The sequence below is a fragment of the Populus trichocarpa genome, chromosome 9 (genome assembly GCF_000002775.5).
Source record: "Populus trichocarpa isolate Nisqually-1 chromosome 9, P.trichocarpa_v4.1, whole genome shotgun sequence".
Lineage (NCBI taxonomy): Eukaryota > Viridiplantae > Streptophyta > Magnoliopsida > Malpighiales > Salicaceae > Populus > Populus trichocarpa.
This window is the reverse complement of record NC_037293.2, coordinates 11,474,852-11,498,660: the sequence shown is the minus strand read 5'-3', so window position 1 is coordinate 11,498,660 and position 23,809 is coordinate 11,474,852. Positions and strand designations below refer to the sequence as shown.

At 36.5% G+C, this 23,809-nt stretch overlaps 3 protein-coding genes and 1 pseudogene across 4 annotated transcripts; 1 reads left to right on the top strand and 3 right to left on the bottom strand.

The window, feature by feature from the left end:
* Positions 1–385: 385 nt before the first annotated feature.
* Positions 386–8,320, bottom strand: LOC18102183 (protein HIRA). 2 transcript variants are annotated; one of them, XM_006379249.3, is made up of 10 exons: positions 7,591–8,320; positions 6,348–6,623; positions 5,444–5,695; positions 4,970–5,367; positions 3,825–4,836; positions 2,602–2,803; positions 2,189–2,429; positions 1,706–1,828; positions 1,464–1,581; positions 386–1,147 (listed from the first exon to the last, which is right to left on the bottom strand). In XM_006379249.3, exons 1-10 carry the CDS (start codon positions 7,696–7,698, stop codon positions 755–757), a joined length of 3,123 nt encoding a protein of 1,040 aa, XP_006379311.2. In that variant the 5' UTR covers positions 7,699–8,320; the 3' UTR covers positions 386–754. The 2 variants fall into 2 exon arrangements, with proteins under 2 accessions (XP_006379311.2, XP_024464548.2); XM_024608780.2 differs by lacking the exon at positions 7,591–8,320 and having other exon boundaries at positions 5,444–5,698; positions 6,348–6,496.
* A 1,234-nt stretch (positions 8,321–9,554) lies between these two features.
* On the top strand, positions 9,555–11,844 carry LOC112328680 (pentatricopeptide repeat-containing protein At2g27610-like; annotated as a pseudogene).
* Positions 11,845–13,137: 1,293 nt separating this feature from the next.
* LOC7474949 (uncharacterized) lies at positions 13,138–14,270 on the bottom strand. The gene has a single exon (XM_002313633.4). It carries the CDS (start codon positions 14,106–14,108, stop codon positions 13,239–13,241), a length of 870 nt encoding a protein of 289 aa, XP_002313669.4. The 5' UTR covers positions 14,109–14,270; the 3' UTR covers positions 13,138–13,238.
* Positions 14,271–17,314: 3,044 nt separating this feature from the next.
* On the bottom strand, positions 17,315–23,628 carry LOC7475743 (subtilisin-like serine-protease S). The gene is made up of 12 exons (XM_024608720.2): positions 22,546–23,628; positions 21,736–21,776; positions 21,429–21,520; positions 21,248–21,345; positions 20,889–21,044; positions 20,654–20,765; positions 19,897–20,434; positions 19,670–19,764; positions 18,808–19,047; positions 18,556–18,670; positions 18,214–18,418; positions 17,315–18,103 (listed from the first exon to the last, which is right to left on the bottom strand). The coding sequence occupies exons 1-12, from the start codon at positions 22,619–22,621 to the stop codon at positions 17,556–17,558; spliced, it is 2,316 nt and encodes a 771-aa protein (XP_024464488.2). The 5' UTR covers positions 22,622–23,628; the 3' UTR covers positions 17,315–17,555.
* Between the last annotated feature and the right edge of the window lie 181 nt (positions 23,629–23,809).

The window sequence follows — 23,809 nt, the reverse complement described above, 5'->3', positions numbered from 1 at the left end:
GATCCATTAAAAAAACCAAAAAAACAAGAAAAATTAGCTTTTATGATTGAGTTTTGTACATAAATAAGTTGTACCCTATAACAATCTCAACCACAAAAGCTAAACCAAACACACCAGCAGCTAAAACAGCGGCCGAGGTCATAAATGCTAACGCCATGTCATGTTCGAACACGGTATTGACGTCATAGATCTCTCCAAGCAAATTAAAAGTGAAAGAAAAAAACGTAAGAAAGAAGGGAAGGACATGAACTACCTGCGTGATCCAGGACCAGCTACAGCCAAATAAGCAGAAGTGAACTGAAAATGCATCACAAGAACAAGAGAAGAAAGCAAGTACAAAAGCTGAAAACAGGAGGGCCCATCCTTTCAATCTTAGAGATGGGAGTTTCTAAATGAAGATCTAATTAATTAACATTATGCTTAAACTTGTACAAGGAATAAGAAAATTGGTTACAGAAAGCTATAAGTGGCCAAAATAAATAAATAAAAGTTAGCTAACTGAATATGAGATTTTTTTGGTTACATACCCAGGTGCAGCATCAAAGAAGAGTTAAAAGAGATGCACCAGTCAATTCACTACAATGAGTGTTTTTTTTTCTCTCCAATACCATGGACCTTTTATCTTCCTTTGACCAGGAAAATGTGGATGACAAGATGAATCATGAGCCATATATGCACCCATATCCACTTCTGCAACGCCATGTGTCAGTCTGCTAATATCTTTAACATTAATCCTATTGGTTAGAAGCAGAACTCAAGAACCAGCTTCTCTGTCAAGTGAATCCTGAATAACTTGATCTGTTACCATCGGGCACAAATCCACTTCATCAATAGCCAGTGGAATATGGTCTGCTTCATCAGTTATAATGGGGGTTGGGTCCTCATGATCTTTCGCTGGTTGGGCAGCGTTTGTATGATCTATTGCTTGTGGGGCAGTGTCCATTTGCTCTGTTACTGGTGGATCACAATTCTTTTGACTGGTTGCTTGTTGAGATGTAGTAGGTAGCACGGGGGTTTTTTGGTTAGTTTCTACACTTCCATATTCAGACAAGAGATCCATGAACTCATTTAGTAAACGTTGGACTTTTCTGTTTGATGCCATTGCAGGAAGAATATCTTCTCTTAAGAGTTTGTGCTTTCTCATTCCCTGCAGAGTTATAAAAATCAATAGAGAATGGCAAGAAAAACAAAATAAGAAATAAAAGGGAGTAAACCAAGGGAAAATGCCCCCAAAGAGTTTTTGCCATGCCGACTTTTAGGGGGGGGGGGGGAGTTAAAATTGGATTGAAGCATAAAGTTTCTATACACAAGCAGAAGAGAACAACTGAATGTACAATGCTCAACATGTAATCATATTTGAAGTATGCAAGTAAGAGAGATACTGTAGAGTAACCATCACAAAATCCAATATGCTTAGAAAAGTATGGGATTGGGTACTAAAAATGGTATACTTAAAGCCTTACAAGCACACAAGGATCCCAAGACACCATTTTTGTATCTGAAGATGTAGATTCAGCCATCCCAGTAGGAGGTCCAAGAAAGCTCTCGCATACTTCTCGTAAACGAGACTCATCTGCTTCTCTGCAACCAAAGTCACACTTATGTGAATTGAATAGATAGAAACAACCACGAAGGCCCCATATGTACCGACTGTCATTCATAAACACGAGGGGAAAATAAGAAGAGTCTAAAACAAAAGAAACACCTTGCAAGGAAGCGTATGTAAGATAGAAGGCACTGGCGATATTCATTAGGGGACTTTAAAGCTAAGGAGGATTCCAACTGAGCCTCCAAATGAGCTCGTGTCTGCACCCCATCATCTGTCACTCTGAAAACAGAACCACCACGTGTCAAACAACAGAAGCTAGATGCATGGATCATAAAATATGAACTCCAGAAGTAACATAAGAAAACCAGAAATATTGCGCAATGATTAACTGGGAAATTTGGTAACTAATCAAGGAAATTAAATTCAGTCATCAGAATTTCAAGGGAGCCAGATTAGTTTCCATTCATTTTTCTCTTCTTCTTTTTTCGAAATAAATAAATTCAGCAGCCAGTAGCAATCCAGAAGAATGTTACAGAGGCTTTTGTGCACTATTTCTAGTCAGCGTTTTTTATATTGTGAAATCTAAGATTCAATTAAAAATTCAAAGAACAAAGGCAAATCATTGCAATGAATGAATACCTGCTCCAACTTGGTTTTCTGGCCAAATATTTCCTCACATCCACCTGCAATGCAGCTAGCTCACCACTCTGAATCGAACTCAAATTCCAAGAGCTAGCAAAATTCGATGCAGGGAAGCAGTCATCTGCCACTCTCAGCCAACACATAAGACTCATGTCAAAGAGGAAGGCATGACGTGTGGCCAGGACAACAAGAGGAGAACCGGATTTTGATAACTTCACAGATATAACTTTGATTGTACCTGAAAGAGAGAAAAATACCATAAAGCATCCAATCTAGAAGCACATGCCTTAAGAAACATACACAAAACTGACACCCCGCATAAAAGGATTTTATGAGCTGTGTGTGTTCCACATATGACTTAAAAAGCTGCTCTGAAATGGGCTCAAACATTATATTATAAGATACCTAACCTTTTGCAGAGTTTGGGTCTGAGGTAATTAGAGATGCCAAAGAATCCTGAAGGAGACAATTCCGACTAAACAGATCCCATACATACAAGGAGCCCTTCCTTGTGACCAGCAACAACTTCCAGCACTCATCACAATCAACAAAAGTTGCTGCAGATCCCATCATCATAGTGGGCATGGCACGTCTCCCGCACTTCGTGTAAACCTTCTCAAACATCAGCAGAACATTTATTATTATAAAAAAGTTTTAATCAACTTAAAGAAACCTAATACAAAGATATTAGAAGAAGTTTTAATCAACTTAAAGAAACCTAATACAATATGAACTATAACTGCCAAAAAAGGAACTGTATCTACAACAAACAAGGACATCAAGAATCCACCACATTCCTTGTGATCTTGATGAAATATGAGTTGAAGCATGAATATCTAGTCTTTTGTTACAGATGTATTTTCATGAAAAGAATGTACAAGAGATTGGATTACCAGTCCACCCTCAGTTTTAAGGGCAAACAAAAATTAAGAAAAATAAAATTAAGGTATTTTGATGTCCACTAGAAGGGACATATTCAAACCTTCCATCTTCTTTGGTAAATTGGCAGAACCATTCTAATCAATTAGAAATCTAAAACCATGGAGAATACCCAAGACCATGATGTATTGCATCAAAACAGTGAGTTTAAATTCAGGCCCCCCAAATCCAAATTCACAAGGGCACAAGTCCAATTCCCTCAATGTGGCCAATATCCCCACGTGTGGTTACAGAGGTTCCCCTATTGAGAAGAGTATGTTTAAGAGCTGAATTCTTTAATTGTAGCCGCATTGCCTTCACAATGGACTTCTTAATGTTATAATCAATTAATTAAAAAAAATATATTAAAAAATCAGCAGTTCCTTCTTAGTTATTTTGAAAAATCCATATACGTGTGGATTGTTAAGCAAACGGACTAGCTTAACAGTTGATTAGGAATATTCCTAACACATACCCGAGTCGATAAAAAAAATCAATAAGTTGCTTTAAGGCAACTGGTGACTTTAAAACACTCCAGTGATCAGCAGAAAACTACAGAATCATTCTTTTTACTATAAAAAATTATACTATATCCTTTTCATTCTCTGGAAAAGAGAACAAGTTTGTAATTTAATGCCAAGTTGAGAACAGTTCAAAACTTAAAACAGTTGAAGAAAAACAGTTTTGGGTCATTTAGATATGGAGGTTCAGTTACCTGTAGGCATCCATCTTCACACCCAACTGCCCAGAAGTTTGTATTTCCAGCTAAAACAGTAACTTTTCCTGAGATCCTATCAGACCAAAGAGTTTCAGCTCCTCTTGTGCAAACAATTTCTGTTTCTTTCATCATACTTGTACTCCCCACCCCAACAACATCATTCACTGCATGTTCTCTAGAACGAGCTTCCAAGCAAATTGGTGTGGCATCTTCCCCTAATTTCTTATCAAATACCCTAATTGAGAGAGGGGTGCTACAAGAACCAGAGGAACTAGATGCCTTTATCCCAGACTGTTGCACATTAATGCTTCCATCTCCTCCTGCAGATCCTGGAACCTTCTCAATGACCAGGCTCTCAGTAACAGTAGCCCTTGCATTGACACCAGAGCGCTCTTTTATATCAGAGTTTCTGCCAAGTGTTCCCCTGATAGAACTCTCTCGCAAGCCACCATCAACAGGAACTATTCCATTTTCAACCTTTCTGTGATCAGATGCCGCAAGAGGGAAATCAAGAGCTTGAGACTGAGCCCCGCCGGTCATTGTTTCCGGTTGATTGGGCACTCCTAAAGCTTCTGGAATGATTCTCTTTCTACCATCAGCGCGTCTGTATTCTCTTTGTTTTACTGGACTAGAAATCCGAGCAGAAGCAGGCAATTTATTTAATCCATCACCAGCAGCTCCCACACTCTTCTTGCCATCATCAACTTGTGCCTCAGAAGTCTTTGCAGTGACCCCCAAGTCAACAGAAGATTTTACAGGTATTTGACTTTGCTGAATATCCAATGCCGCTTTTTTATTTGTTGTTTCTTTGGTTGATGCTTCAAGCAATAACTGTGCAGCACTCTCAGCTAGGTTTGCCTGTCTACCTCTGACATCACCATAACGACTTCTTTTTAACTCATCAAGTTCAGTATCACTTAGCCTGTGTCCAAGTTCTTTAGCATCAAAATGGAAAGTAGCCACAGTACCATCCAAGGAACATGCAAAAAGAGAATACCCATCAGGACTCCTGTTAGAAAAGAAAAGAAAAAATTGATTAGATAAAGAATCACAAAGGGGAATGGAAGAGCTAGAATCGCTAGAATAGAGAAAACAGATCCATAAAAATATGGTGGTATCTTTTCTGGAAATATCAAGTTTACCAGGATAAATCTACAACACTTTGAGTAAAGAAGTGCTTGGCCACAAAAAGAGGACGAGGACTTGCAGTCGTCCATACAGTTATAGTGCGATCTTGACTCCCAATTGCAATAACATTGTATGGCTGTGATTCTTTCCCTCCAATCTTTGAGGCCCCATTAGTCCACCCAACTTGTGCAGCTTTCAATTCCTGAGCATTGGTAAAATTTCTTCTAAACATTGAATGGTTAAACTTCACCACAATAATGGGGGCATTGTGTCCTAAGAAATCAAATGTGGCAGCCCATTCCCCTCTCTCGAGAACAGGTGCAGAATGCCTTGGCTTCTGAAAACCATGAGTTGTAGTTATAAAATGACCACAGGGGGACCATCCTAAGCGCCTGAAAAATGTAGATCCAAGCTAAAAATAGCACACTAAGGTTAGTGAATAGAAAAGATGGAATAAAAGAAAATCCACCACTAAGAAAAATACATACTGATTTAGCCCAGTGGCCATCTGTTCTGTGAGCCAGACTCCAGTCACTTGTTCGCCATATAATAACTGTCTTATCATCAGATTGACTTGCTATGAAAGAGCCAATTGGATCCCAAGTAACTCCTTTAACCAGGCTCGAGTGACCTCTAAGAACAGCAGTGCAAATGCCATTGCTCATATTCCAGATATGGATAGTGTTGTCCAAACTCCCGCTAGCCAATATGGAGTCATCTGGAGACCAATTAAGATCCACCTACTTTAGGCATGGAAAACAACTTCCCGATTAGATGACACTCAGAGGGGCAATGAGAAATTACTCTCACATATTAAGAGGGACATTTAAATCACATAAAACTGAATATCTCATCATTATTTATTTTTTCATTTGTTTATCCCTGGCATGTGAATGCAAACCAATGCTTTAAGGAGGAGCCATCCAAACCAGTAAAATATAATATATCTATATAATTATGCATAAGCAAGTGCACACCCATATGTATATGTGTTTTCAGAAGCCAATATTTATTAAGGAAAATGGCACAGTTTTTTAGGGGGAAAAAGAAGCAAGAAACTCGGTTCAAAACAAATGTGTGTGAATGATTTCAATTTGTGTGGTTCTGTGTATAGTGTTCAGAAGCCAGTGTCTATCAAGGAAAATGACAGTTATCCCCCAAAAAAAGGCAGCAAGAAACTTGATTAGAAAACAATTTGAGAGGATGATGAAAACTTTCATAGTGTGTGGGCGTGTGTGCACATGATCAGGAGCCAATATTTATTAAGGAACGTGACAGCTTATTTTTTTGTAAAATGAGGCAGCAAGAAACTAGAATCAGAAACATTATGAGAGAATGATTTCACTTTCATGTATTGTCCAAGCTTTCCAGTAATAAAAGCGATTCCATTACCACATCTGCAGTGTGCCCTCTCAATGTCATTGCAACTTTCCAATTTTCAACATCAGGAGGCTCTCCGCTGCCAAACTCTGTAGTTCCTGAACCAGGCTTCCTTTCATGCACTAAAATTACTTGATCATCAGACCCAGATGCAACATACCGACCATGCTTAGCCCATCTAACACAATTGACTGACCCGAAGTGGTCGCGGAGAGTTGCAAGAAGCCTTTGTGTTGGTTCGTTAATTTCCAAGTTCCTGCTAACAGAGTTCATGTTCCATATCCGAACCTGCATGCGATTAGTGAAAAAAGGCAGATGTCATAATTAAGTACTTGTAGAAATTACTGAAAATTTGATGAGTAATAAAGACAAAAGGAACAAACTCACAAGATCACATTAGATAGGAACCTTTGGTCATAATCATATGTGTACCAACATTCATGCACATTGAAGAAGGTGAAGCAATGTTGAGCGGGATTTTAAACTAAAAAATGCCTCCTCAATAATGCATTCAGGTTGGAAACCAATTAGTTGCATTACAATTTACCAAAATCCATGAAGGGAACTGTGAAATCAAGAACATGGAAGTCCATGAAAAGAAGATGCACAGAATATCAGACTGCTACTACCAACCCTCTTTCATCATTATAAAGTTTACATATTACTGTGAAGGCATATGTGTTGTACTACATAACAGCTATTCAATGAACTTGCGTTTATAGCTCTAGAATTACCAGAATCCAAAAGAATAATGACATGTTATCTTGGAAGTTAGACGACTCAAAAACAATAGATATTTAGTTACCATTGCTTTTGGTGGTTGAAGCCTTAAAAGTTAATCCAAAATAACACAAATTCATTCTAAGTAATTTGATTTTTCACACTGCTACTAGTAAGACAGGTTAAACTTCATTTAGCAAAGACACAAATATAAATTCCTAAAATTAAAACGCTATAGGAAAAAGGAAGCAAGAACGCGCATTCAGCCAAATTAAACCTAGAAAGTACAAAATTTATGACAATTTGAAAAACAAAGGTACGTTACACTCTATAGCAAACTCTAATAATGGCATTACCTTAAACTGCATGAACAAATCATTACGAGTTCATGTTAAGTTAATTTCTGTAATTGTGCACAACTAACCAGGGATTTCTCTGCTAAGAAACCCTAAATAATGACGAATCAGAAGAATTTAGTTTTCTATTATTTACTCTTGGAAACCAAACAGAGTATTAAAGATGAGAAAGAACATACCTTGTGATCACCTCCGCCGGTAGCAAACCTGTGGCCACCAGGTTGAATATCAATGGAGAAAATTTGCATTCCCTCATGCCTGACCCAACTGGGTTTCTCCGCAATCATCTTATTTTAGTGTCTATCTAACCCAAGAAGCAATCTTTTCAATCTGTTTCTTCAAAACCCACCAAAAGGGTATCAAAAGTTCATAACTTTTTTCAACACTAAAACATTCAATTACACTAAAGAACCAAAACCCAGTTCACAATTGAACTCCCACTTCACTATAAACCAACAAACAAAAGGGTATCTTTAAAAAAAAACCTAATGAGTCTTTATTAAGCTAATTGTGGTTGTTTCATCAAGAAATGACCTATACAGACAAAAAAAAATATCAAGAAGAGATCTTTTCTTCTCTGGCAACGGTCAAAATCTAAGAGCACAAAAGATTGCGTGAGTGTGTGTGTGTGTGTGTGAGACACGAAGATAGAGAGAGAGAGAGAGAGAGAGAGAGAGAGAGGATGTGTCTTTTCTTGTGAGAGAGAGAGGAGGAGAGAGACGACTGTTGAGGCCTTGAGGAGTACAAAATTGAAAGAAAAGCTGAAAAGATTTCAAAGTAGAGAAAAGAAAAAAATAGGGTTTAGATTCGAAAAGGACAGGATGAAAGAATGGAGCTTTGTCTTATAAACGGCAAGTTGGGTTCAGCGTGATTCCTTTTTTCAGGCAGTGGCAGGAGTTCAAACTGTTGCAAAGCTTTTTCTTGTTGTACCATGATAAAGTCCTAATTTTTAACTCCCGGACAAAAACTAATATATTTTAGCCTCTATATATTTACAATTATTTCAATTTGATTCTTGTATTTGAATTTTTTTTCAACCCATTTGTTAAATACATATTCCTATGTTATTTGTATCTTAATTCCCATGAAAGCTATAGGTTTCTCAAGCTATATTTTAACTCCAACTAGAATCTAAAACTTCGACATTACCCTGTAAATTTTATTTATCAAAAAAATAATTTTTAGATTTTCCAAAATCTTCAAATAAAATGTTGTTTTATTGAATTTACTCAAATTGCAAGCCTAATTACAAAAGTTTTCAAAAAGACATGAATATTACAGTATTTTCCTTCTAAAAGAATCTTCTCCTGAAAATTTATTTATATCTTATAGTTTTTATGCTTTGTAATCTTTCTTTTTATTTGGTTGTGACAAATAAACTTATTTGAAGTTTTAGTAGCAAGGCAATTATATATTAACCAATGTTATTATATTCAATTTGTTTAGCGGTTCAATTTGGTGGTCCGTTAACCCGATTCCTTGCTCAAATTAGGTTTTAAATTAAATTTGGTAGGTAATTGAACCGGTAAACATGGTCAAAATTCAATTTGCTTTTTATATATATATAAATAAAATCATATTATTTTAATTTTTTTTCTTTAGAAAATATTAAAACCACATCGTTTTAAATTGACTCGAGTTAACCTGTTAAACTCTTGATTAAAACCTTAAACCAAGCTGAGTTCAAGATTTTGATATTAAGTGGGTGTTTGAAAGTGTTATAACGATTATTTTTCAAAGTTTTTTTTTACTCAGAAATGTATCCAAAAAAAATTAAAAATTTATTTTTATATTAGCGTATCAAAATAATTCAAAAACATAAAAAAAAATTTTAAAAAAAAAATTTCAAATTTTGCCTAATCTTCATTTAAAATACAATATCAAACAAGGTTTAAGAGTATGCGTGTTGTCAAAATTTCTATTTGAGTACCTATATCTTTAAAATCGATCAGTTAGTAGAGTAGGAACCTAATTGAATACTACTTAACAGGTAGAGGGTGCATTTGTAGTTTGCAAAATTAAACTTGGCAGAATATGCTCGAAATTATTTTTGAAGCTCTAAACTAGATATGTTACAGATTTCAAAGACAGGAAGACATGAATTTCAAAACCCTTACAAAACATCAGACAAAGGAGACTTTAAATTCTCAAAGCCAACTCCCATCTACAACTCCACAATCATCAACCTCTCTTACAACCCGACAATGTCGACTTGAAACACCAATTAGGCTCAAAAGTAGCACACCACGTGTTCGGTAAAGATCCGCAACAAGGCCTTGTGTACTACAATCACTTGCTTTTTGAATGCTCTCGGGAGAACAGAAACAAAGAGGTCGTCAATCTCTTTTTGATAATTCATCGTTCGGGTTTTTTCATTGATGGGTCAACTGTTTCTTGTGTTTTAAAAGCTTGTTCTTTATTGTTTGTTCGAAACTTTGGTGTTCGAGTGCATAATTATAGTTTAAAGTCTGGTTTTTTCGGAGAATGTTTGCGTTGGCACTGCACTTTTAGATATGTATTTGAAGAATGAGAGTGTTGAAGAAGGGAGGAGAGCTTTTGATGAAATGAGGGAGAGGAATGTAGTTTCGTGGACCTCACTGCTCACAGGATATGCGCAAAATGGATTGAATGTGGAGACGATGGAATTGTTTCTTAGAATGTAAGTGGAGGGGATTAAGCCAAATCCTTTTACATTTTCTGCTGTTATTGGAGCTTTGACAGATGAAGGAATGGTTGAGAAGGGAATTCAAGTTCGTAAAATGGTGATAAAAAATGGATTCGGGGCAGCTACGTTTGCTTGCAATTCTTTGATTAATATGTACTTCAAGTCAGGGAAGATTAGAGATGGTAGAGGTGTTTTTGATGGTTTGAATGATAGGAATGCTGTTAGTTGGAACAGTATGGTTGCTGGTATGGTAACAAATGGGCTTTATTTAGAAACTTTGGATTTGTTTTATGATATGCGACTTGCTGGTGAAAGCTCACCAAGATGGTTTTTGCCCCGGTTATCTAGTTGTGTTGTACAATTAAGGAATTAAGCTTTTCCAGGCAGCTTCATTGTCAGGTTTTAAAGAGTGGGTTTGAATATGATAAGAATACTAGGACAACACTGATGCTAGCATATAGTAAGTGTGGGGAAATGGATAATGTTTCCAAGATACTCGCTCTGATGGATGATGAAGTTCGAAATGTGGTGTCATGGTCAGCCATGATTAGTGGGTACTTGCAGAATGGTATGGCAGAACAAGCCCGTAATCTGTTTTGCCAAGTGAGTAGGGTAGGTGTTAGACCAAATGATTTTACCTATTCTACTATGCTTAAGTCTCAACCTGGAGTTTCTCCTTTTGAGATACACGCACAAGCCATCAAAAGCAATTATGCTAAGTCACCATCTGTTGGGAATGCACTCTTAAATGCTTATGTCAAACAAGGGAATGTTGATGAAGCTTCAAAGGTTTTTCAAAGCATAGACGAGAAGGATGTGGCATGGTCGGCATTGATTTCTGGATATGCTCAAATAGGAGACACTGACGGTGCCATTAGGATATTTGTACAAATGGAAAAGGAGGGGAATTAAACCGAATGAGTATACCTTCTCTGTTATCATTAATGCACGTGCAGCTCCTGCAGGGGGAGAACAAGGGAAACAGCTTCATGCCTGGTCAATTAAATCAAGATTCAATAATGCTCTGTTTGTTAGTAGTGTTCTTCTTACCATGCATTCAAAGAGAGGGGACATTAAAAGTGCATATAAAGTTTTCAAGAGGCAAAGGGAGAGATTTAGTGTCATGGAATTCCACTATCTCTGGATATGCACAGCATGGCTACGGGAGGAAAGCTCTTGAAATATTTGAGGAGATGCAGAAGCATAACTTGAAGATTGATGGTGTAACATTCATCGGCGTCATTTCTGCCAGCACGCATACTGGACTAGTGGATGAAGGTCAAAGATATTTAAATATAATGGTGAAAGATCACCATATTGAGCCTAGAATGGAGCATTATTCTTGCATGGTTGATCTACATCGCCGGGCTGGAATGCTTGGGAAAGCCATGGAAAATCATAAATGGGATGCCATTTCCAGCAAATGCAAACGTGTGGCAACTCTCTTGGCTGCTTCCCGTGTTCACCGTAATCTAGAGCTGGGGAAACTTGCAGCAGACAAGCTCATTTCTCTCCAGCCACAAAATCCAGCTTCATATGTCTTGCCATCTTATATGTGTGCTCTTCGGTTAGGAACTGGCAAGAAAGAGCTTAAGTAATTAAGGAAATTGATGGGGCAGAAGAAAGTGAAGAAAGTAGCAGGTTACAGCTGAATTGAGGTGAAGAAATGGACTTCCCTTGTAAAATGTGCTAAGCGTTTTGCTTGCTAGTTCCAACAATACATAATATTTATTTAAAAAAAAAAAAGTTTTGTATTTTTTTAAATTAATATCCCTTATATTTTTATTTTATTATAGAATTTCTTTTAAATAACAATTATATTTTTTAGTTATAGGTTTTAAATTTGAAGAGTTTTTCTTATTTATCTATAATTTTTTTTATCTTTTGTATGGATGAATTTTTTTTAAAATAAAAAAATTTTATTTTCATATAATATTTCTAATATGTGCAGCTTTGCATAATTTTTTTTTCTTTTATTTTATTTGATGAATTTAATTTGTTTCTATTTCTATTATCATTTGCTTAAATAAAAAAAATTATTTTAATACACAAATTTAACAAACATAATCAGGTGAATGCCTCATCTTTCGAGATTAAATATCTTGATCTATATTTATTTTTTGATTTTTCAAGTTTTATTTTTAGATATAGTTAATAACTTTTATATATATATAGTTTTCAATTTATTTAATTATATGTATACATAAAAAAATTTACTTGAGCTTAGATTTTTAAATTATATAAATTTTACTTATTTATTTATTTATATATATAGTTTTTTATTTATTTGATTATATGTATACATAACAAATTTTACTTGAGCTTAGATTTTTAAATTATATCAATGCATTGAAGAACTTGTATATATAATTTTCTTATAAAAAATAAAAATACATGATCAAACAGTTAAAATAATAGAGTTAAAGAACAACAAATAATTGCACATGACCCTTCATATTCAAAGAGCCCATTTGTTGTGAAGATTTTTATTTATTTAAAATTAATTTTTTAAATATTTTTAAATTATTTTGATATATCATATTAAAAATAATTTTTTTAAAATAAAAAATATATTATTTTAATATATTTTTAAATAAAAAACACTTAAAAAAAACAATTATTATCTCAGTAATAAACATCCCACTTGCTGATTCTCTGCCTCAAGCTCTTATCAATCTTGTCTCCTTAAACTTGTAGTCATCACGTTAAGAAAACCTTATCCAAACACGTACTCTCTTTTTTCACTTCTGTCTGTTCCCCTCCTTAATCAATCAACTTTCCCTACCAACACGCCACCTGTACAATCCTATCAATAGCCACTAAGCTGTCGTCACCGTCATGACTCACATCACATCACTCTGCCACGTCATCGTCATTCATACTTTATCAAGATATAGCTAGCACACCGTTTGATATTGTGACCCTCGTGATATTCCAACGGCCAAGATTATTCTATTTCAAGCTCTCAAGTTACCAGATAAACGTCCTTGTTTGCACGTGATAAGGAGGAAAAAAAAAAGCGCCGTTGAAAGAGCGTTCATTTGCCGCGTTACACAATTCCCAGTCACCTATTTTAAATTTTTATCCTTTGCACAAAAATAAATTAAAAGATTAATTATTATTAACCATTATTCTCTTTCTAGAAATCTTCTGCAGCCATGATCATCTCGTACGAACAAACAAACGGCCGTTAACGGCGTCGTCGAAACCTACACATCTACATTTCACAACGTCGACCGATGGCGGTGTCGCCGGTGAGGGATTGACAGTCCGGCGGTACGGACCGAACCATTTGTTTTGCATGTAACGGTTTTTTCTCCAAGGAGGTAGAGAGAGCTCTCTACTCTTCAACGATCTCTTAGATGCGTCACTGATGCTCTTCACGATCGTCTTCAAATCCTCACTTCTGCCTACAAAAACACGAGGAAGAGAGTGTAGAAGCTTCAAGAACTGACTCGTAGGTCTCGCAATCTCAAATTGAGAAGCGAAATCGAGATCCACCACGTAACGGTTTTGCAATGTGGAGGATTTTGATTGCACCACGTCGATGAACTCGTATCCACCGGCGGTTAAACCCCCGCCACCAGAAGATTCCCATTTAGTCTTACAGATCGCTGCATTGTGTCCTAACTCTCTCAAGGACGACATCACTTTGCGCCTCAAAACCGGTCTTTGATTAATCAAGCAAGAAAAAGCTTCCATCGCTTTCGAAACATGAGCGGATAATAAATTCCTGTATGAATCCCTACTACCTGATCTCAGGATACCTTCCACGAAATCCTTACAATCGGCGACTGAGTCAACTCGATCTGAATCCGACTCGTAACCATTAACTGAGTCGTCAGTTAAATCTGAGTCGTCATTCTCAAGAAAGCCGTGAACGAGCTCGGACAAACAAGGTAAGTCGTCGTCGTCGTCTGCTGAGTGTTCGCTACCGCTGCTGACATAACTGAGTTGCCTACCGACGAGTCGAGCCTTAGCTTTATCGTCAAGAGGATCGGTAACTCGCTTAGATCTCACAAAACCTGACATATTCTTTTTTCCAGTTTTATCCTTTTGTTTTCAAAGTTTTGTTTTTAGTTTTTTGAAAGCAGTTGATGTAGTTGTGTATAAGGAGAAGAATTGAGGGTTTGAGTGGCTAAGCATAAATTAAAGCTTACAAGACAGGGAACATGGAGAACAAGAAACATGTGATGTGAGAAGCTTTATAAAGAGAAAAGGGTAAAGAAAACTTAATGATTTTTTTAAGAAGATAAGATAAATTAATTTTGGGAAAGGAATTTGGCTGGGAATATTCGGTGGAAGTGTAATTAATTCATTGGGATTCGTTACTTTTTTTAATATTTGGAAAATGGGATGAATTACTCGAAGAAAAAGAGTTAGCTGTTAAGAGGAAAAGAGAGGATATACGGGGTGGTATCCGATTAGGGAGGAGTGTGTGGCAAGCATATCCAACGGCACCTAGGGTTTATTCCAGTTGCACTACTAGGTTACATGGAGGGATAAGATTTTGCAGTGATTGGTGGGGCCATGATTTGAAACGTGGATTTAATGGAGACGCATCAGTAGATATGGTGGGGTATAAGATTAGTCTGCCTCTTCAGGGCAGGAAGGGTGAGGGCTGGGGAGCCTGGTTGTGAAGTTTGCTGTCTTGATTTGAGAAATTTGAGATTTAATTCCATTCGTGTTTTTTATTAACTTGAATAAAATATTGATATGTTGATAATGGTCTGTAAATTAACTGTTACCGAGGTCTTTTCCCAGGTCATTTCTTAAATTGAATCTAACAACCATGGAGGCCACTAACTAACCTGTGGGATTTCCGTGAGATTTCACTTGAAAGTGGATTGTAATTAACCATGTGATCATAATCATTGCAGGATTAGCCAAAAATTACTTGGGATTTAAGAAAGAACTGTTTGAGCTGTGACTTTCGTTGAAACAACTGTCTTACTGCCATTGATTATTGCAGAGTTTATTGCCGCTGGACTCCGAGATGGCCTGTAAGATTTCAAGATTGCTGAAACATGTGGGCAAGACATATTATGCTGTAATTCACACATCGCCTGGAAAACGATGCCGCCAAAATATTCAGACCAGGTGCTGTAATACCGATCTTCATATCATAAATTATTAGAGAATAATATATTAAGATAGTTTTTTGATATGATATCAGAATCTTAATGATTAAACGATCACGAGTTCGAATCTTATCATCCTTGTTTATTTGATAAAAATTAAATACAAAGTGATATGGATCTGTACAAGTTTCAAACCCAAAAAAGTTTTCACTTATAAAAGTGTGTTAAAGAATAATATAGATCATATTTTGAGATCTTATCTAAAAACTTAAACTATTTGGTTGAGACAGTTCTTTAATATAGATTCGAGTAGTTATACTTAAAACATTTTAATTATCTCCTTTTTAGTCTACCTCATTTTGTCATAAACTTTAAAAATTACACGGAATGTTTAGATTTCCTTGATAATATCCGGAGTAATCACATCTTATCGCGTGTGGTGCAGGTTAATTCTATGTTCAAAACAATAGCTGTTGGAGCAATTCTTGCAATTGGGTACGTATAGTAAGAGAAGTATGTTCAGTTCTATTAGATTGATTAAACAGTAAAATTCATTTCAACAATGACTTCTAGGCAACAAATTAATTATATAGGCCACTGTTGTTTTCTTTATACTCCAACGATTGTTGTGCCTTGAAAGCCAACATCTTTGACAGATGGATCAATCAAATACCATGCCGACAACTCCATCTAGCTGTACTGATATGGCCTTTCGTCTTTGAAAATCAGCTTGAGCGGCCTCTCAGTTGTGTGCACACCACAACCTTGCCTTTAATCTTTGCACGGTCTAGAGTATTATCGATGCAAAAGCTGTGTGTGGGGGGGGGGTGGTCGTCTTACTCTATACACTAACCTTGGAAGGGAGAGTCTTGCCCTGAGACATCTTCTCTCCAGCTATTATGGAATTCGTTTGCGTAGGTGTTAGTGCAACATTAACGCTGTCGGATAATATATAATTGCAGATTAACTGCTGGCCTTGCCAGCTGCTATATGGTAACTGACTCTTCAATGAACGAGACTATAATATAGTTGAATGATTGCACAGTTGTTGCTTTAGTTGCTACATATTCTTGCAATCCAGCTCCAGTAACATCTAGCCATGATTGGAATTTAATCATCGACTGTGTATTGGGAACTCGTCAGGTCTTGAGTTATCCAGCAAGAATTATAGGAGTGAATTTTTCTCGATCAATTTCACTGCAAGTAGACTGTAGACCAGTACCTTTGTGCACTCTAGTTGAAATACTAGCATTAGCATAGCACATCTGAGCCAGGTTTATAAAATCTGTTTAATATTTTAATTAATGTAAAAAATTTTCAGTTAATGAAATTATAATAAATCAACATTGATTGTGGCAATTTTTTAATTTAATATATATTTTTTAATATTTAATATCATGAAGATGTTTGATTTTGATAAATGAATAAAGCAAACATACAATCAATTAACTATATAAACTAAAAATCTAATTAAGAGAATCAATAATTGATAAAAAAAAAAAAACAAGAATCAACGACGAAATGGTGCTCGAGCAATTTATGTTGAAAGGGCGGTTAATTTTAATCAATGAATCCATAATTATTGATTGAAAAAACCTATTGTTCTCAACTTGATTGATTTTACTACTCCACATCAACGTGATTTTTGAATATCAAATTCTTTTACACATACCGAAGAATCATGATCAATTTTAAAATGAGTTATTTTAAGCCATATAAATTAGTATAAACTAAAATATAATGAATTATTAACTATCAAATCCTTGTTATTTAATTAAAAAAAAGAAAAGGAATTATTCACTTTTTTTTATTAAAAAAATGGTGTTTTTTTCGTGATATTAAATATCATAAAAGTATGCATCTTAGATTGATCAATAATCAATTATCAAACCTCAATTATTATAAAACGAATTTGGCAAGTTATCATTATTTTCTTATGAGGTTGCATGAAGAATCATTATTTTTACAACAACAATTATTTTGTATATTAATTTTGAAAAAATAATTAAAAATCCAAAGTCATGAAAAATCAGTATTAGTTTTTGTGAGGTTGTAAAAATAACCGTTAATTATTTGGAGAAAATTTATATTGAGAAAATGATAAAATAGTAGATAATAAAAAAAAAATTAAAGAAGCAAAGAAGACTGAGCCAGGCCTTCTCGCGTGGGCATGGTGGCCACAACTAGTTGTTTGACAAAAATGGGATGTAGTCTGAAGTGTGTAAAAAAATTAATGCAAAGGGGAGAATTGCATGATCCTTAGCATATGAATTTTCTTAAACTGATATGAACTTTGAATGCATCATATCTTCTGTGATAGGATATTGCAAGATAAAGGCATACACCTTAGTGAACTCAAAATTAGCTACGAAAGCTATCAGCAGTAGAGGGCTTGTTTCTACAACGAAAGCACATTCAGAGCAATAGGACTCCTGACCTTGTGAATACCACTACTCCATGTCAGAGCTCCAAACACAAAATTCCCATCACTAGTCTTCAGAGGTTTAAAATCTATCTTGAAAGACAGTTTTTCGCCTGTCTTTGTGAACTTGAGAGTAGCAGGTGTCACTGTAACTTGAACACCAGGTGGATAATCAACCTTCGCAACATAAACAGTTTGTCCTGTACCATAATAAGTAACTGTTCTGTACACTGATATGCTTCCATTCATGTTAGACACGCCAATCGAGGGGTAGTTGAAATCGTATGATGGTTTAGTTTGCTTTGGGCAATAAGTTGGCTGTCCTGTGAGATTTTTCAATTGTGCAGGCCTTGCACCAGTGCTGCAGAGAAAATTAATAACGTCATTGGAATCAAAGTCATAAACTAGTCCTGGATTCAATGCTGCTAGTGGATTTATGTGTCCGGATCCATAGTCAAAAGGTGTGGCCTGGGTGTCATCTGGATCTCTCCCAATAAGTTTTCGAGTGTTATCCATGACTATAGCTGTGAAAATGAATTCAAGTGATAGATGTCAGATATGGAGAAAGATGTCCAAAAAACTTGTTAGTGAATTGAAATTTTTCTGATAATTTTTCACCGCTGCAACATCTAACCTGTTGTCATTATTGCTGACTTTATCGCTGCTGGACTCCAAGAAGGTCTGTAAGATTTCAAGATTGCTGCAACTGCTGAAACATGTGGGCAAGACATGGAGGTTCCAGAGATTATGTTGTAGTTCACGGATCGCCCAGCTGCGTCATCAGTTGACACTGGAGACCATGCTGCCAAAATATTCAGACCAGGAGCTGTAATATCTGGCTGCAATTGGAATTCACATAGTCAAGCCAAATTGTGCTTCAAACATTTCAATTCCTTCTTGTCTACCTCGTGTAGTCATCAACTTTAAAAGGTACACATGATTGAATCGATATATTTAAAGGTTGGATAGGGTTTACCTTGATGATATCCGGGGTTATAATATTTGGTCCTTGTGAAGAAAACACTGTCACTTCGGGTGCAGGTTTTGTGTTCAAAACAGTAACTGTTGGCGCAATTCTTGCAGTTGGATTCCTATTGAAAGAGAAGTGCGTTTAGTTCTGTTAGATAAGTATTAAATTTCAATTCTATAATGCCATTTTGAGGCTTTATTTTCTCTTTTTTATGTTTCTCTCTTATGAATTCTTTAGGCATCAAGATAGAGAACTCACTTTTGTGCTTGCATATAAGCCTGAAGTTGTTGTGCTTCTTCTTGACCGATTAATGTGCTTGGTATTACAGACTGAAAGCCAATTTCTTTGACAATTGGATCAATCAATATAATTCCTACACCTCCACCTAGTTGTACAGCTACAGCCTTTTTTCTTGGATCATCAATAAGAACCTCAGTTATGCACACCACAATCTTCCCTTTAGTCTTTGCAGGGTCTAGAGTATTGTCCTTGCAAAAGCTGGGAGACAAAGAATAGATTAGAAACCACTGCTTTAAGAACAAGAACAACTCACTGGTTTTGCTCCTCAATGGTCACGAGTTCGGGTTCTCTCAGGGCCACTGATGGCTTATATGGTCGTTAACTTCAGGGTCCGTGGGATTAGTCGAAATACGCGCAAGCTGACCCGGACACCCACGTTAATCCAAAAAAAAAAAAAAAAACAACTCACTGGTCTTGGATCTAGGGAATCTGGTGAAACTTTATTTTATTTTCACTACCAAGTCAGAAGGTATTGATTGATTTTGAAAATGATGGTGAAAAATCTAGGATTCTTTGAATTTTTGTTTCCAAGAATTAAAATTCTTCATAGGAACTTGGTTGATTTGAAGAACTTGTTTCAGAATTAGATAAAGGACTTGGAGATTAACTCCTGAGGTAATCGATTAATGAAGGCTTTGTGAGTTGCAACAGAAAGAGTCACTGCCAGATTATTTTTTCTCTCAAGTAAGCTAACTGAAGAATAAACATATGATATGGAACATATATAGGAGTTAGATAATGTCTCCAGGAATATTGAAGTTGGACTCTTCATGAAGCTTTGCAGCTCTATCATATATATTTAATCAAATAAAGAAGATACCTCGCATTCTTTGCTGTAACACCTGGTACAGCTGCATCACTTCCAGCTATCAAACCGTATGAGGTTTCCATTTTCAGAGGATTTAGTGAAAAACCCTGAGAACACAGCAATGTTTTCATGTGAAGAAAGTTCTTACTAAATACAGTAGCTATCTTGGCCCCAATCTTTTGTTTTTACGCACAAAGAAATGAAAAGGAAAAAAGTATGATAACGTTTGCAAAAATCACCTTCAAAATTTGTGAATTTCCAAGATAAATGTTTGAGTCAAATTCCCTGTCCAAAGAGCTAGCAGCAACAGTGAGGATCCAAGGAGCAACATTGGCTGCAGTCTTTGGGGAAAATGAGTTCCCTGCTGAAGAAGACACAACTATTCCTTTCCTGAATGCATGGAAAGCTCCAACAGAAGTTGCACTCTCAAAGTAAATAGGCTCAGGAGGGTTAGCACCAAAGGAAAGAGAAAGGATATCAACTCCATCATTGATTGCATCGTCCATGGCAGAAAGAATATCAGCATCATTGCACAGGTTAAACCAGCAAGCCTTGTAGATGGCAAGTCTGGCATATGGTGCACCACCTCTTGCAGTACCTCTGGCCATCCCAAATAAGCTAACATTAGACACCACAGCTCCAGCTATAGTTGAGGCAGTGTGGGATCCATGGCCATCACTGTCTCGTGCTGATCGGAAGAAAGTGCCACCGAAATCTTCTAAGGGCCCATTTTCTGCTTCAAATCCTTTGAAGTAGAACCGTGCTCCTACAACTTTTCTGCAATTTCCAATCCAATACATATTGTTGCAACTCATGATTATATTTCGTTGAAATTCCGGTATTAATCACGAAACTAAAAATCAAAGTCCTTTTTCTTTTTTTATCAAAATAGTCCTTTAAATCAACTTTTGTGCCTCATGATTGGCCATGATTTAAAATTGATAACCATTCAGAGAAAGAATGCTGGTACATTGGAGCGAAGGAAATGCTAGATACCTGTTGCAGTTAGCTGATGTAAAATTTTCACCAGCAACACATTCTCCCTTGAATTTCACAGGCACAGTGCCTAAGCCTGTATCGCTGAAGCTCTCAGACTCGGGCCAAAATCCTGCAGTAATGAATTAATGATGAAAAATGATTTACTGTAATTGTGCTGAAAATGGAGCAAGAGAGAGTCCATTAAGAGCTGGATATAATTGGCAACAAAAAAGAGCTGAATGTAAAGAATTACCTGTATCAATGACACCAACAATAACATCAGACACTGACGAAGTCACTGGCCTTTGGTTATTCGCATAGGGAGAGTTTACGCCTAAAAAATCCCATGAATGCGTTGTGTGGAGCTGATTCGTTCGGCTCTCGAACACAGAAACAACCGAATCACTTTCTGCAGCAAGAGTGAATGTGATAAATCAGTATAGCTATATCTACTAGTAAATTATCCGTGTAGTTCAAAACAAATCTGTATGTGCAATGTTAGATGACATGCTTCGGTTTGTCTTTTTCCTTCTGTATCTCTCCAAAACTTTTTCTTAGCAAAACTGTTATCGGGTTGACAAAAACATAAGAAAATTCTTGAGAACACAGTACCTGCAAGCTGCTGAGCTTGCTCTTGTGTTAGAATGGCTGAAAAACCTCTAAAGCTTTTCGTATAATGGTGAAGAGCTACTTCCTTCGCTTCATCGAAACTGAAAATTGGACAGATTCTTCAGCAATGTCAATATTAAACTAAAAATCTTAGTGCATTAAAACAGAGTAATTAGGTCCTTGCCTTCCAGTAACTGAAGCAAGTATCTCATGGTTATCATTGATCACGGATTCTTCATTAGGGTGTGAATGCTCTCCCATGTAAACTATATAATGCTGCATGTTGACAGAAAGCAAAAGAAACAAGAAAGCTCATTAAGTCACCATTTTAACATACTTGTTTCATCATTGCGTAAGCAAGACACTCATAATGCAATTTGTTGAGTACTTGAGGCAATGAAATGCCATCAGATTATCCCATGAATATTACCAATATTCACAGGCAAACATGCTTTTCATAACTTTACTATCTCATAGTCTCACAGGCTTACCTTTGTCTTCTCAGTGGCTGTGGCTCCATGAACTTGTGCAACTGTGATGAATAAGAGAAAAGCAAGAAAATTGTCAACTCTCATGACTGTTAAGCAAGCAGAGGTGATAGAAAGAAAAACTATTAAGTGGCTAAAAGTAATGGACTCAGATAACTGAATACATCATACATGCCTTTTTATAGCCCAAATCCAAATTCCAAAGAAGAAAGATTATGTATTATATTAACATTCCAAAGCCGGCTACAGAAAAATAATGGGGGGGGGGGGGGGGGTGCTATTGCATATATGAAAGGTAATATACTCCAAGTTAATAATGCATTCAAAATACATGTTGCTGTGTATAATTGGTTTCTAGTTGAAGTCTTGAAGCCGGCTGCAGTTTGCCCAAATATTTCCTTAGCCGGATAACCTTTACGACACTAACAAAGAATATTTGTGTCTATGCGAGGACCATTTCTACTTGGCAGAGGTGTGAACTTGAAAAGGTATTTTAAGCACATAAGAATATGCTGACATATTGGAGTTTTGAGCATGTTTCTATACAATGTATGCTTTAAAATATAGTACATATGGAGTATGGACTGGTATGATAAGCAACTCAAGGGTATGGCATCTCTCTATCATATAGTATTATTTAGCTGTCCGGTGATGTTTGAAGTTCGAACTTGGTGAAACATGCACATCACAGTTGTGTTTTTACTTCTTCCCATTCTTGATAGATGCCAAATTTTGGATGGTTTAAATTAATGTCAACTCTCAACGTTCGAAGACCCAAATGGAAGGCAAATTACTTCAGGTTTTTATCACTACCTCGCCGAAGAATAAACTGTGGTGCCCATGTGAACAACGAAAATCGATCACATATTTGTGTCTGATCTCTTTGCATTACCCAAATGGAAGTGTTTCCGAGTTGAGACCTGGTCCAGCTTCCAAGGAATGACTTGGATGATATTTCTAATGTGCTGTGACTTAATTGCTTGAACCTGGCCAGAGATGCATTTTATGCGAGGAAAATAAAAAAGAAGGATCAGGACCTCCTGCTTGATTCCTTTTTTGCATGATCTCGCTCCTTATCACGGCAAGCTCTGAAAAGAAGCAGCAATAAAAGGGCCCACAGGCTTCCTAGTTTCGCTGCTGTTGTTCCCAAAATGAGGGGGTAAAAGACTTTGCTGTTGAGATGATTAACACTTTGACTCATTAACTGCACAAAATCCAGTGTTCGGCTCTTATGACTTCCATTCATTAGCTGACAAAGGACAGAAAAGTGTGTCCAGAACTCAACTACATCCACATGACTGCTGCATCCATTGAACAGCAGCTGTGCATCTCTGGAACACAGCAACCACAGGCATAAATTTTGCGTTTATTGATTTACTTGTGTTCGTACACTTTTTCCTTATCTGCAAAGTGAAACCGCAGGTACTAACCAAGATCCATGTTGGCCAAAGATTCATACCAAGACAAAGCATTGAGGGAGTTTCCTGGTAACTAATCCGAATACCAAATCAATTGAAACTTGAGCATATGTAATGATATGTTAACAAAAGAAAATAACTCAAATAAACAAGCTGCTGCCTGTCCTAAACGGCTGCAAAGGGATGGACTCCATATTAAAAAATCCAAACTGCAACTTTTCCTCAGAACCCTTTGAGACAATAAGAGAATAATAAATCACTATACAGAACCATTTTTTGTTGGTGCTCGTTTGACCGATTCTAGGCAATGGTATGCATTTACCCTGGCTGGTATTCACCTCATCCAGGCATCAAGGTCAAAAACATAAGAGAATAGCAAATGTATTCATAAATACACTTGCTAAGAACTAAAGCCCCCCCAGCTCGTATAAACAAAAAAATTGACACCCAATACCCTATGGCTCCAAGATATCCCTGAAACTCGACCAACTGGCAAAAAAACATAGTTAGTAAGCAATATTACACCGCAAACATAAGTTGGCAAGAAGCATAATATTGGACATGATGCACTTGCTAAGAACTAAAGCCCCCCAACTCGTATAAACAAAAAAATTGACACGCAATACCCTATGGCTCCAAGATATCCCTGAAACTCGACC

What these genes read in the sequence shown, in the direction of transcription:
- LOC18102183 (XM_006379249.3), bottom strand. Translation starts at nt 7,698, where the DNA reads ATGATTGCGGAGAAACCCAGTTGGGTCAGGCATGAGGGAATGCAAATT. An exon ending in AGACCCAAACTCTGCAAAAG is followed by an intron (nt 2,430 to 2,601) that starts GTTAGGTATCTT and finishes TCTCTCTTTCAG; the next exon opens with GTACAATCAAAGTTATATCT. An exon ending in TACATACGCTTCCTTGCAAG is followed by an intron (nt 1,582 to 1,705) that starts GTGTTTCTTTTG and finishes CTTTGGTTGCAG; the next exon opens with AGAAGCAGATGAGTCTCGTT.
- LOC7474949 (XM_002313633.4), bottom strand. Translation starts at nt 14,108, where the DNA reads ATGTCAGGTTTTGTGAGATCTAAGCGAGTTACCGATCCTCTTGACGAT.
- LOC7475743 (XM_024608720.2), bottom strand. Translation starts at nt 22,621, where the DNA reads ATGCAAAGAGATCAGACACAAATATGTGATCGATTTTCGTTGTTCACA. An exon ending in ACAGTTTATTCTTCGGCGAG is followed by an intron (nt 21,777 to 22,545) that starts GTAGTGATAAAA and finishes TATTCATCACAG; the next exon opens with TTGCACAAGTTCATGGAGCC. An exon ending in GTCAGCAATAATGACAACAG is followed by an intron (nt 18,104 to 18,213) that starts GTTAGATGTTGC and finishes TCATTTTCACAG; the next exon opens with CTATAGTCATGGATAACACT.